This window comes from Mobula birostris, chromosome 27 (genome assembly GCF_030028105.1).
Source record: "Mobula birostris isolate sMobBir1 chromosome 27, sMobBir1.hap1, whole genome shotgun sequence".
Taxonomy (NCBI): Eukaryota; Metazoa; Chordata; class Chondrichthyes; order Myliobatiformes; family Myliobatidae; genus Mobula; species Mobula birostris.
The window spans coordinates 15,170,710-15,185,222 of NC_092396.1; the positions used below are offsets into that span (position 1 = coordinate 15,170,710).

Consider the following 14,513-nt stretch of genomic DNA (forward strand, 5'->3'; position numbering starts at 1 on the left):
AGAAATTGCAAAGTGCATACATTGCAAAGCTTAGCAAAGTCAATCAGTAGATCCTCTTTCACTGAAGGTGCCTGAAGGCGGATTCAGGTTCAGCTCTGCTGTATTAATAGACGATGGGCAGAGATGAGTCTTTAAAGTACAGTTCAAGTAGTACCCACCTGGATAATTTTAATTGATTTATTTTTATCCTAATCTCTTTAGTGTATTGTCCAATCATACGATTTCCCTGCAGACAGTGATCATGTAAGTATGATGAAAGATCATCAGTCTGAAGTACTAACCTTGCTTCTCTTGGCACAAATGCAAACTGAACTGCTGAGTACTTCCAGCATTTCAGACAATAAGACTATAAGATATAGGAGCAGAATTAGGCCATTCAACCCATTGACTCTGCTCTGCTTTCCCTCTCAGCTCCATTCTCCTGTCTTCTCCCTGTAACTTTTCACGTTCTGACTTATGAAGAATCTATCAAATTCCACCTTAAGTACACCCAATGACTAGGCCTCCACAAGCATATATGGCAATGAATTCCACAGATTCACCACCCACTGTCAAAAGAAATGCCTCCTCATCTCCATTCTACATGGACATCCCTATATTCTGAGGTTATGGCCTCTGGTCCTAGACTCCCTCACACAGGAAATATCCTCTCCACATCCAGTCTATCTTGGTCTTTCAATATTCGATCGGTTTCAATGAGATCCCTCCAACATTCTTCTAAATTCCAGCGAGTACAGGCTCAAAGCCATCAAATGTTCCTTATATGATAAGCCCTTCATTCCCAGAATAGTTTTTGTGCACCTCCTTTTGAACGCTCTCCAATGTCAGCAATTCTTTTTTTAGATAAGTGGCTCAAAACTGCTCATAATATTCCAAGTGAAGCCTCACCAGTGCCTGATAAAGCCTCAGCAAGTCTTGTTTTTATATTCCAGTCATCTCAAAATGAATGCTAACACTGCATTTGCCTACCTCACCATCAACTCAACCTGCAAGTTAACCTTTAGGGAATCCTGCACTAGGACTCCCAAGTTTCCTTGCACCTTGAATTTTTGAAATTTAGAAAATAGTTTACACTTTTCTTCCTTCTACCAACATGCATGACCATGCACTTCCCAACACTGTATTCCATCTGTCACTTCTTTTACCCATTCTCTTAATCTGTCTAAGTCCTTCTGCAACCCTGCTTCCTCAACACTACCTGCCCCTCCACCTATCTTTGTATCATCCGCAAACTTGGCCACAAAGCCATCAATTCTATCATCCAAATCACTGACATACAATGTAAAAAGAAGCAGTCCCTACACTGACCCCTGTGGAACACCACAGTTACTGGTAGCCAATCAGAAAAGGCTCCTTTTATTTCCACTCTTTGCCACCTGCCAATCACCCAATGTTCTATCAATGCTAGTATCTTTCCTGTAATACCATGGGCTCTTATCTAGCTAAGCAGCCTCATAGCAGCACCTTGTCAAAGGCCTTCTGAAAATCCAAGTATACAATATCTGCCGGTTTTCCTTTGTCTATGTTACCAGGTTCAGATATGGCCCAAGTGCGGAGTGAGAGATACTGAAGCAGATCGATAGTTCACAGATTTTAATGCAAACATTGTTAAAGGGAAAATAAAACAATAAACGCTGGGCCAAACAGGGCCACTAACTAAAACTCTCAAATGGAAAATGAAGCCTACACTGCGGTTGAAAAGAACATCTAAACATTGAACGAATACCGCTAGTCTTCAGAGTCAGTTGATTTGACAGTCCAATTTCTCAGGGAAGGCCGAATGCAAACAGGCAGCGAAACGTTGCTGTGCTCTGTCCCAGTCTCGACAAGCACTACAACAACAAGTGTGGAGTTAAATACTATCATGACTAAATAACAATTAGATGAAATGTGCATATTAACAAGCACAATTGCCGTATCTACTGTGCTGCCGAATCTGTGGTTGTGACAGTCTATCCTACTTGTTATTTCCTCAAAGAATTCAAATAGATATGTCAAGCAAAATTTTCCCTTAAGGGAACTATGCTGACTTTGGCCTATTTTATCATGTGCTTCCAAGTACCCCGAAACCTCATCCTTATCAATCAACTGCAACATCTTCTCAACCACTGAGGTCAGGCTAACTTGGCCTATAACTTCCTTTTTTCTGTCTCCCTCCCTTCTTAAGGTGGAGTGACATTTGCAATTTTCCAGTCCTCTGGAACCATACCAGAACCTATTGATCATCACCAAGTCCTCCACAATCTCTTCAGCAACCTCTTTCACAAACCCTGGTCTTTGGGAGGTCGGAGGAAACCGGAGTACCGGGAGGAAATCAACACGGTAATGGGGAGAATGTACAAACTCCTTATAGATAGCAGCAGGAATTGAACCAGGGTCACTGGCACTGTAATAGCATTATGCTAACTACTATGCTACTGTGCCAAGCCACATGTACATCAATAGTTCATGAAGAAAGCTTCACACCAGCCTTTCATGGAGAACCAGAATGGATGGCTTTACCAGTGATACCCATATCCTCAGAATGAATTCTTGAAAACATAATCTAGGCTGACAGCATGACCTATGAATGTTTTTGCTATACAATGTATCAGGTTTTGACAGTTCATCATGGCCATTAACTTGTATTATAAGAAGAATTAACTCCCTTATATTCTTTTCCTTGCTGTGGAGAGTTGCCTGATTTGCCCAGCAAAATGACGGAACACAGTGACGGTTAATTTACAAGCAGTGCATTTGTGTAGGAAATGGCCAGATCCACTGTGCTAACTCATTCCCTCCCCTTCCACAGATGAGATGCCTAATGATATTCAGCATTAGACTGTGGACAATATGTGATTGCTTGGGAAAGTTACTTCAGTTCAGCTCCTCCTGTACAGCTTTTTTCTGGATGAATTGTTTTGATGGTTGGATGGGAATTGGATTGGAAATAGCATCTCCTCCTTGCTTACAATCAAGGATGTGTGCTTATCTCACTGCTCTACTCTCTCTACACCCACAACTCTGTGAATGTCATCTATAAATTTGCCAATGGCACAACTATTGTTGGCAGAATTTCAGATGGTGATGAGGAGGCGTGCAGGATTGAGATCGATGAACTGGTTGTGTGGTTTCACAACAACAATCTTTTACTCAACACTAGTAAGATCAAAGAAATGATGGTGGACTTCAGGAAGAAGAAGTCAAGGGAACACACACCAACCTCATCGAGGAATCAGCAGAGGAAAGGATAGCCAGTTTCAATGGGTGTCAACATCTCTGAAGATCTATCCTGGGTCCAACATATTGATGCAATTACAAAGAAGGTACGACAGCAGCTATATTTCATTAGGAGTTTGAGGAGACTTGGTATGTCACCAAAGACACTGGCAAATTTATATAGATATACTGTGGAGAGCATTTAACTGGTTGCATCACCATCTAGTATGGAGGGACCACTGCACAGGATTGGAAAAAGCTGCAGAAAATTGCCAGTTCAGCCAGCTCCATCATGGGCTCTAGCCTTCCCTGCATCAAGGACAGCTTCAAAAGGTGATGCCTCGATAAGGGCGAACCATCATTAAGGTCATGCCATCTTCAGCCAGGACATGCCCTCATCTCACTTCTATCATCAAGGAGAAGGTACAGGAACCTGAAGACACACACGCAATATTTCATAGAACATAGAATAGTACAGCACAGTACAGGCCCTTCGGCCCACAATGTTGTGCCGACCCTCAAACCCTGCCTCTCATATAAGCCCCCACCTTAAATTCCTCCATATACCTGTCTAGTAGTCTCTTAAACTTCACTAGTGTATCTGCCTCCACCACTGACTCAGGCAGTGCATTCCACACACCAACCACTCTCTGAGTAAAAAACCTTCCTCTAATATCCCCCTTGAACTTCCCACCCCTTACCTTAAAGCCATGTCCTCTTGTATTGAGCAGTGGTGCCCTGGGGAAGAGGCGCTGGCTGTCCACTCTATCTATTCCTCTTAGTATCTTGTACATCTCTATCATGTCTCCTCTCATCCTCCTTCTCTCCAAAGAGTAACAGGAACAGCTTCTTCCCCTCCCCATCAGATTTCTGAATGGACAATGAACCCATGAGCACTACCTCACTATTAGTTTTTTCCTCCTCTCCTTATGCATTAGTTATTTTTATATATATATAATTTTAATTGTAATTTATAGTTTGTTTTATTATGTATTGCAATGTACTACTGCTGCAAAACAACAAATTTCATGACATACGCCAGTGATATTAAACCTGATTCTGATTCAGATTCAGGGATGGCAGATAGGACATGAATGGAAATAGCAGTAAGTTATTGCTCTGAGAAAAGAGTATATATAAATTGCCATGCCAGTGAAGATCAATGGTTCCAATTTGTCACACTAATTGGTGTCTGGTGTTTTTAGCATTGCAGCAATACAGCTTTACACCTGAGATAAAATGGAAAACACTGGACCTTAAATCCTCATGAGAAGAAAATATATAAACAGCACTGCTGGGATTTTATAGAGTACAGATTATTTACTTAGTCACCAAAAGCAATGAAATTCTTCAAGTCTGTTTATGTACCTGTAATAAAAACCTCTAGAATTTAGTTTTAGCTTTATACTACCTCAGGGTTCTTGGGTCACATTTATTTGCATTTAGTACTTTACCATCCCAGAACTCTGCTGGTTCTCTCTGCTGCGAGACGAGGTGATGTCACACAGTCATCTGCTGTGGCCTGTCTGCCAGACAGTATTGCTACACAAGGTGCTAAGTGCACTGTTGCCACAACATGCCTCCCAGTTTGAATCAACTGCAACAGATCTACTGCAGAACACCTTTACAACTCCACTGTGTAGGCTTGGAAAATCATAGCGGCAACCATATCCCTATCTAGTTTCTAGACTGCACATTAAAATCTGTGAACCATTTAAGTTATCTAACATTTGCTGTTATATTTACTGTAAGTTTGTTTAATATTCTATCCTTCTTTGTTATAATTTCCTGAGTCAAATTGCTGACTTGCATTCATCACCCAGTCCCACTCATGAGGAAGGGACACATGACAGTAGTATGAAAGAGTTCCAGTATGTGTGGAATAGCATTAAATACCAGCTGCTGGTAGTATGAAAATGTTATACTTTATACTTCATTGTCGCCAAACAATTGGTACTAGAACGTACAATCATCACAGTGATATTTGTTTCTGTGCTTCACACTCCCTGGATTACAAATACTAAAAATATTAAAAATAGTTAAAATTAGTAAATATTAAAAAATTAAATTATAAATCATAAATAGAAAATAGAAAAATGGGAAGTAAGGTAGTGCAAAATGTTTCTGCTTGCACGCCTATGTGGGTACATGTGCTAGCTCCTCTTCACATATATGTTTATGTGCAAGTCCACATTTGATAAACTCAGCATGCTGCTGTCCCTTTTGACAAATAATGGAAAAGCAAAACCCTGCTGAGGCTGAAAATCTGAAACCAAAACAGCAAAGGCTGGAATTCACACTCAGCATCAGGGGAGAGTAGGCAAGAATGTGTTTCATGTCTTCAATTAGTGCTAACTTACCTTAAGTCAAAGAAAGATGTGGAGTACAGCATGGAAACAGGTCCATGCCAAACATCAAACACTCATTTACATTAGTCCAATTTTATTCTCCCCATATCCCATTTATAACACCCCCCCATATTGGCCTCCCACACATAAGGGGCAACTTACAGTGGCTACCAACCCACACGTCTTTGAATGTGCTGGTTTATCTTTTAGCAGGTTGAATATTTACAAATAGCCAAATTAAAAGGTTTTAAGTTATGGTTTCCAAAATGTTGTACATTCATCTTTCTCAAGGATCCTTCATGTTATGAGTAGAATTTCTTTCAGCTTTTACACCATTTTCTCATCTTAACATTCCCTAGAATTCTTTGTCTGTATAAACAATAAAACAAAAAATCGTTCTATGTATAAATTGGACATAATTAAACAACACAAGGTACTTTCCAGGACTGTACTCTAAATTTAGGCAGAACCTTATGATTATATTAGATCGTGTAACCAAGGCATGGAAAAGAAGTACATCTTAAGAGAGTTTAAATGAGGATAGGATGGAGAGAAAATTCCAGAACTTAAAAAGCAGAACAGACAATGGTGGACAGCAAGTGCCAGCTCACCGTTTTTACACCACTATACACCTCTAAATTGATATTCACATTTTAGATCAAGCTTTAACCCATTACTTATTTTAGAGCAACGATTTTGTGGATCATTGCTACCACTTAGTAGCTGAGATTACACCTAGAGCTCCCTGTATCGGGGCTGCTTATGAACACTTTGTCCTGGCAAAGCCTCATGTTCATGTGCTGGCGATTTTCCAGTGCCTGCTCCCCGTCTGCTGTCAGTATTATTTTGTAAATATCATTCAACAGAATAAAACCAGTTCGTGTTGGATGCCTGTGGTCAGTCGTGACTGTACTCCTATCTTGGTGGGCCAGGTTTGAGCCAGAGGTGAAAGGACAATGTACTGTGTTAGCTGTGAAGATGAGTCTGTAGGTTTCATCATAAGCAGTTTTTTAAAATTACGGATGATGCTGGGCTTACACAATAGAACCATCCACATCTGTAGATAGATGCTGGAAACCTCAAATGCATCCTGTCAGAAACCAAACAGAATCCCAAACATTACGTTTAGCAAGCCCGACAAGCTGACTTGTTGCACCAATTAGCTGTGACACATTAATGTGTCACTAAAACAACAGTAAAAAAGGGGCTAGGTAGCAATCTTGTCTAAGCTTTAACCCATTACTTATCTTTACAGCTGCTGGCAGGCCTCCTGCGTACTTCTAGCATTTACTGTGACCTTTCAGAATTATTTTTGTTAACTACACTGATGTGTGCAATTATTTTTATGATGTTAGTGCTCTGTGGGGCACTAGACTTAAAGGTCTCTGAGAGCTTCTGTAATAGACTGTATGAAAGTGGCCCATCAAGATATTGTCACCTCAGCAGCTTGGCAGTATTTTCTCCTAGACCAGCAGCTTGTTACTGCAGCAACCTCATCTGAGGAGTTTGAGCAGAATGAGCTAACAACTGCTTGTTGCTTTTCCCCAGGCAAGATCCATTGCGTTAAGTGTTACACAGAAGTGGCTGAGCTGCATCTCATACCCACCTGCTCTCAGATATCTTCTCCTGTGAGATTGTTCCTTTGTCACTTTGAGTTCTGCTGCTTGATTTCTTGCTTGCTTTCTGCATTTGAAATAATATGACAGTCATTTTTTTTTACAGCACAGTGTACAATATACACCTGGCTTAACTCAGAAGCTAATCATGCCATGGTCTGTAGTCTCATTCCATCCCTGTTTGCTTTATTGCAGCTAAATATCCTTTGAAAATTGGTTATCCATCAACACAAATAGATTGCTGATACCTTACGAAATTTTTTATCCATCCCTTTCTCTCTCGAATGTGTTGCTTCATGCTTAAGTATGGAACCATTGTTCCACTGATTGATTGTGATAGCACCATCAATGCTCATTCAAAATACCAGGCCAGGTCTCTGGAGATAACATATAATACCCAGGGCAGATTACTCCAGGATTGCTTTGGAAAACTCAATAAGAATTTAAACCTTTTATCCAAAAAGGTGGATTGACTCCAGCAAATTTACTTTGAGACACAATGGAATCTGTTGGATGCAATTTTCCCCAAGTGACACTGGGGCTCAATTTTGAGCCAGCACATTAGACAAATATTTGGTAAAGCTAATCTTGGTGGTATGAAAGCTACATTTCACAGATGACATTCCTGGACACTGACCAAAATCCCATCCTAGGGTGTCACGGTAACGTAGTGGCTAGCATCATGCTTTACAGTGCCAGTGATCGGGGTGCAATTCTCATTGTTGTCTGTAAGAAGTTTGCATGTTCTTCCCATGACAATGTGGGTTTCCTCCAGGTGCTCTGGTATCCTCCCAGGTTCCAAAGGCATAGGGGTTAGTAAGTTGTGGGAATTCTATGTTAGCGTCAGAAGCGTGGCAACACTTGCAGGACACTCGCTGGCACAACCTCGAACTGCGTTGGTTGTTGATGCAAACGATGCATTTCACTGCATATTTCAAAATACATGTGACAAATAAAGCTAATCTTGATCTTTTTAAGCATTGCAGTGGGTATTCATGTCATTTTTATGCCCCTGAGGGATCACAGGCAATATGAGCCATTAAGTCCTTGATCAAAGTTTTGACGTTTGATTTGCCCTTGAATTTATAGCTTAGTTCTAAATTAGGCAACGCATTTAACAACCAAGCCCTTTGTGGGTGTCCGAGCATTTGTGATGTTCTGACCAAAGTACACAAAAGTACACTTTTTGTGTACTCCAGTGGGTGTTATACAGAGGAGGGGCACAGCCAGTCACTGAGAAAAGGTTAAAAGCAGTTGGTTAAGATGTTTCAATTGGAGAAATAATTAGGATTGGGTTTCTATAAAAATGCAAACTTGGGGGCCTATTTATAATTCCAATCCTCCATCAAATATACCCTCAGTAGCCTAGTAAGGCTATCTTTAGGGCATTGATGAAAACGTAACAAACGCTGACTCTTTTCTCCAATAGGCCGAATTTGACGGAATGACATAAAGGCCAGGGGAGTTAAAGATGGCACCTTTATTTCCCTAACAGTTCACATCATCAGCAAGGCAATAGATGCCAGCCTTAATGATGGTCATTCATAATGACGTCACATTCGAGTAATGAATGCCAAGAAGAGTGAACCACTGCTTGCAGCCAAGGCGCACTGATGCTGGAGGTGGAGGATGGTGGAGGATTACAAATACCTGGGGATACGAATTGACAATAAACTGGACTGGTCAAAGAACACTGAGGCTGTCTACAAGAAGGGTCAGAGCCGTCTCTATTTCCTGAGGAGACTGAGGTCCTTTAACATCTGCTGGAAGATGCTGAGGATGTTCTACGAGTCTTTGGTGGCCAGTGCTATCATGTTTGCTGTTGTGTGCTGGGGCAGCAGGCTGAGCGTAGCAGACACCAACAGAATCAACAAACTCATTCGTAAGGCCAGTGATGTTGTGGGGATGGAACTGGACTCTCTGACAGTGGTGTCTGAAAAGAGGATGCTGTCCAAGTTGCATGCCATCTTGGACAATGTCTCCCATCCACTACATAATGTACTGGGTGGGCACAGGAGTACATTCAGCCAGAGACTCATTCCACCGAGATGCAACACAGAGCGTCATAGGAAGTCATTCCTGCCTGTGGCCCTCAAACTTTACAACTCCTCCCTTGGAGGGTCAGACATCCTGAGCCAATAGGCTGGTCCTGGACTTATTTCATAATTTCCTGGCATAATTTACATATTACTATTTAACTATTTATGGTTTTATTACTATTTATTATTTGTGGTGCAACTGTAACGAAAACCAATTTCCCCCGGGATTAATAAAGTATGACTAGGACTATGCTGTTATTTTGCAAGGGGGCTAGGAACCCTCCCTCAAACCAATGAGCAACAAGGGGCGATCTGGTCTGTTTTTGTTGCAGCAACCTTGTTTTGCAGAATCCAGTTGCTGCTACACCTGGTTTCATAATGACAGCATCTAATTTTGAGATGAATTCAGTGGCTGTGAAGTACAGCAGGTTATGATTATGAATAAAGAGGTTTTCAGAGAGAAACTGACAGTGAAGCACTGAACTGCTTTTGTAGGTCAGATAGTTCTGGAGGCATCAGTAGAGTTTATTTCAACCTGGATTTGCCTCGGCTCCAGATGTGTTTGAAGTATACATCTGAGAACAGAACATTATGTGCAGATGAAGGTCTCTTGGTTTTTAACTTCTTTATCCTGGAGCAGAATGATCTGGACACCAGTAACTGCTCTAACTCTCTCTCCAAACACCTGTGGAACACATGCCAGTCTCAGCAAGTGATACATGGATAATGGTAGGTCTGTAACCCCATTAAAAGTGCAGTCTCCCTCATCCGCCACTTTTTTAGCCTCATGCTGATCTTCTCTCTCTGACCCTGCATCCACCTTGATTTAATTTCTGCCTCACACTCACCTCTCAACCACAAACACCAGCCTTTATACCCATCCCTTTCACCAAGCTTCTGGGACATCAGCTCTAATGCCTCTATGTGACTCGGTGCTAAATATGTTTTGTGTTCTTTCCGTAAAACAGATAGGAACATTTTTGTGACATTAAGGATGCTTTATTAATAGAAGCTGTCCTTGTTGTGTCTTTTAAAAATCTATAAATCATTATCCCTGTGGTTTGTATAAATATATGATATATATAACATTTGAGTTAGTGTAAATAGGGAGAGTGGAGTATACAAGATCATGGGCTTTCACAAATCTCCATTCCTCTTAGAAATTTCTGCTGGCAGAGAAAATAGCTGCAGTTAGAATAAAAAACCACATTTACCTAACACATTTCATGATGAAGATGTAAAGAATGGACCTTGTGGGGAGAAAACAAGAATGACCTCATGTGAAGTAAAACCACAGACATGCATGAAGACTTCCCTGTGAACCAAGAACACTCTGAGTTGCTGGCAAGGTTGCCGAACACATTGGTGGCCAGCACTGACTGAAAGCCAACAAGCGTGGACATGACAGAGAACACTGTGCCAAGATTGCACAAGGTGGGGCATGTCAAGGCTCCAGAGTCACTTAGGTGAGGACTCCAAATTCCTATAGAAAATAGATAAGGTATGGCTAGCAAAGCAACTGTGCATGTTAGCATCAGGGTAGAGAGTACATGATGTGCCTAGCAACGCCGTAATCAAGTTGAATAGGGCATTGCAGTTAATTTAATGAATCAGAGGGTGTGGTCTTTAAATTGAACTAATACTGGAACTGTAGGAAAACTTTACACATTCTGTTTTGACATCATCAGTCTTGGCAGAAAAGTATCAGAAGGCGAAAATGGCTGCTCAGACTCAAGCTGGTCATATTGGCAGACTTAGCATATACAATCATAAGTCTGATCCTTTCAGTTTATATAAAAACATTTGGAAATGTTTCTCAAAGAAAATATCTTGATGGTAATGCACTTGCACAAAACAATACAGTACTTTACAGGAGTGTAACAAAACTATACTGCTCACTCAGGTGAGTTTGGATACATTTGGTTTGTTAGCAAATCTTTCAAGGCCATAAACAAAGACAAGGTTTAGCAAAGTGGTGCAAAGCATCTTTTAAACCCAAAGGCCTCAGAAATGCGCATGGTAGCATAGCGATCATCGTGGTGCTGTTACAGCTTGGGGTGTTGGAGTTTGGAGTTCAGTTCTGACATCATCTGGAAGGAGTCTATATGGCCAACTGATGGAATGCGTGGGTTTCCTCCAGATGCTCCAGTTTCTTCCCACAATCTAAAGAAGTCCTGGTTCTTTGGCATGGTGCTTTGCGCAGATACGAAAGACCACAAAACCTTTTCCTATGTTGAACTTTTCTATATTCTATGTTCTATTGTCAGTGATTACATTATCTCATTGAAGGACCTATCTCAGTATCACAACTTTGGCATTTTCTTAAACTATCTGCTGCTTGTCAACATTATCTGTAGTTTAATTCACAAGTGAAATTTAACATCAATGGATGTGGCATAGAAGAGTGCTACAGAATTGCGTTCAATGCAAAGTAAATTATGTTCGCAGTTTACAAAGATAGAGTCATGGAAGAGGTTATAGTGCCAAAAAAGAATTGAAAGATCGTGGGTGAGACAACCATGAACTGCTGTTACAAATGTAACCCAAGTCATACACCATATGTACATTGATTCAAGCTGGAAACACTTCTAAACTTCTTTTTAAAAGGGATACATATCCTGAATGTACAATATTCAACAACTCTGGTGGTGTACAGTATTGAAGCCAATAGGAAGTGGAACTGACTTATAATCTACACAACTAGCAGAAATGTCAAAAAGCAATTTAACTTTAGGACAAAATAGTGATCAAACAGTTAGCATATCAACATGGCAGTCATGGGCAAGGATACGCAACTTCAACAACTTGTAAATTCAACAAGTTAGGTGTGTTACAGTGGAACAGCTAGTACACCTGCTACCTCAAAGCTCCAGCAAACCCAGATTCAAATCTGACTTCTGGTGTACTGTCTATGTGGAGTTTGCAATCTCCCTGTGACCACACGGGAATCCCTAGGGTGATCCATTTCTTTTCCCATATAAGTGCTGTTTGGTAAGGTAAATTTGCAACTGTACGTTGTCCCTGGCATGGAAATGAGTGGTGCAGTGTAGGAGAATCTGGAATGAGTTGAATGGAGTGTGGGACTGGATCTGTGTAAATGGGTGTTCGAAGGTCGGCATTGACGGAGTGGGACAGAGAGCATGACTCAGTTTGGCAAACCTTTTACTTTGGTTACAGATCATTGGTAATTAGTAACTGTATCACAAGACCACTGAATTATTACCCATCTGGTTCACTAATGTCCCTTAGGAGTTCTTTACCAAGTACCGCCGCTAGTGAAAATAGACACATCTATATGATTGGCACTTACCCCTCCTTAGTTTGGGGCAGTTACTGATGGACAATAAATATGTGTCGCTAGTGATGCCTGCTTCTCATGAATGAAAGAATAAATTAATAACCCTTGTTAGTAATTTTTGGCCTTGATAACCAATACCAACAATAGTGGCATTGAGGATGCAAAGGTTATGAGATAACACAATTGAATAAAGAACTTCAAAACAATAAGTGAATGCAGACATGTTGCCAAGGATACCATATGAGAATTCAGATACAACGAGTGACAGTATGCTCTTCATTTTGGAAATAATAGAAAATGATTGTCTGGTTACAGCAATGGAGAAGCAGAGAAGACACAAGAAGAATATCCTGCTCAAATATTTATATGAAAAAGCCTGGAAGAAAGTAGCAAACAATACAGTGGGGGATAGGAGTGGGGACTGTCAAAGCAGAGGAGAAGCAAGTACTAGACCGGTGCTCAAGATGAACCAAGATACTAATTAGCAACTTGTTTTAAAAACTAGAGAACAATGCCACACTCCTCAGAAGGCTATACTCCTACAGTTACTAAAGCATAGAAAAGGCAGAACACAATTGATATTAATTCATAAATCTTTTGGGGAAAATGGAAGAGAAGCAGTCAGAACAAAAATAAATTCATGAATCAAACCATAGACAGACAATTTTTAACAAAGTGATAGAAATGATTTGTTAACACCACCAAAATAGGATATTTGGAAATGTGATGAAAAAGGATCTAGTGTTTTCCCGGGTACAGGTATTGATTATAACTGATGTTTCAATGACAAACTCTGCTATCTTGTTCATCCTTGAAGAAGACGGCAGAGTTTGTCATCGAAACATCGGTTATAATCGATACCTATAGCCAGCTGGAAGCCCAAGAAGAGTTTATTGGAAACTTGATGTTAGAGTGATAGTTGAAGAAAGAAGACAAATTAGATACCTTGTGAAACTAGGAGACAGAATTACAAATCTACACTCAGTGGCCACTTTATTAAGTACCTCCTGTACGTTCGTGGTCTTTGGCTACTTAGCCCATCCGCTTCAAAATTTGATGTGTTGTGCATTCATAGATGCTCTTCTGCACACCACTGTTGTAACACCTGTTTATTTGAGTTACAGTTGCCTTCCTGTCAGCTTGAACTAATATGACCATTCTCCTCTGACCTCTCGAACAAGCCTTTCACCTACAGAACTGCAGCTCACGGGATGTTTTTTGGTTCTCACGCCATTCTCTGTAAACTCTAGAGGCTGTTGTGTATGAAAACCTCAGGAGATCAGCAGTTTCTGAGATACTCAAACCACCTCGTCTGGCACCAACAACCATTCCACAGTCAACACACACAGAATGCTGGAGGAACTCAGCAGGCCAGGCAGCATCTATGGAACAGAGTACAGTCGATGTTTCGGGCTCAGACCCTTCATCAGGACTGGAATGAAGGGTCTGGGCCAAAATAGCGACTGCATTCTTTTCCATAGATGCTGCCTGGCCTGCTGAGTTCCTCCAGCATTCTGTGTGTGTTGCTCGGATTTCCAACTTCTGCAGGTTTTCTCTCATTTGTCATTCCATGGTCAAAGTCACTTAGATCACATTTCTTCCCTATTCTAATAATTGGTCTGAACAATATCTGAACCTCTTGACCATGCGTACATACACTGAGTTGCTGCCACATGATTGGATGCTTTGCATTAGCAGTTGTACAGGTGGAACTAATAAAATGGCCACTGAGTGTATATAGAAGTAAATTTCTGCAAGAGCTATACAAATGAGTTCAAAGAATTATTAGATTATGAGTGTTTTGATCTGACTGGGAGTATGATAGAAATGACAGGAGATTCCACCGAAATGTATCAAGATGTGATGACTTCTAAGGTGAAGGGCACACAATGCCAAAGATACAAGGCCCTTTGGCAAGTTCAAAGATACCTGGGAAATTTGTAAAGAGGTTAAATCCTTGTGAATATGTGAATCACTTTCTTTCCCAAAAAAGGCAAAAATCAATGTTATATAT

The 14,513-nt window shown here is 40.7% G+C and overlaps 1 protein-coding gene across 5 annotated transcripts in view; it reads right to left on the reverse strand.

Moving 5' to 3' along the window:
• Positions 1-14,513, reverse strand: part of LOC140188639 (MORN repeat-containing protein 1-like) — a 243,000-nt gene that overhangs the window by 41,627 nt on the left and 186,860 nt on the right. For all 5 annotated transcript variants that reach the window (XM_072245102.1, XM_072245100.1, XM_072245099.1 and 2 more), the window contains one exon: positions 7,153-7,229. In XM_072245102.1, coding sequence (XP_072101203.1) covers positions 7,153-7,229 — 77 coding nt within the window. The remainder of the gene's footprint in view (positions 1-7,152; positions 7,230-14,513) is intronic.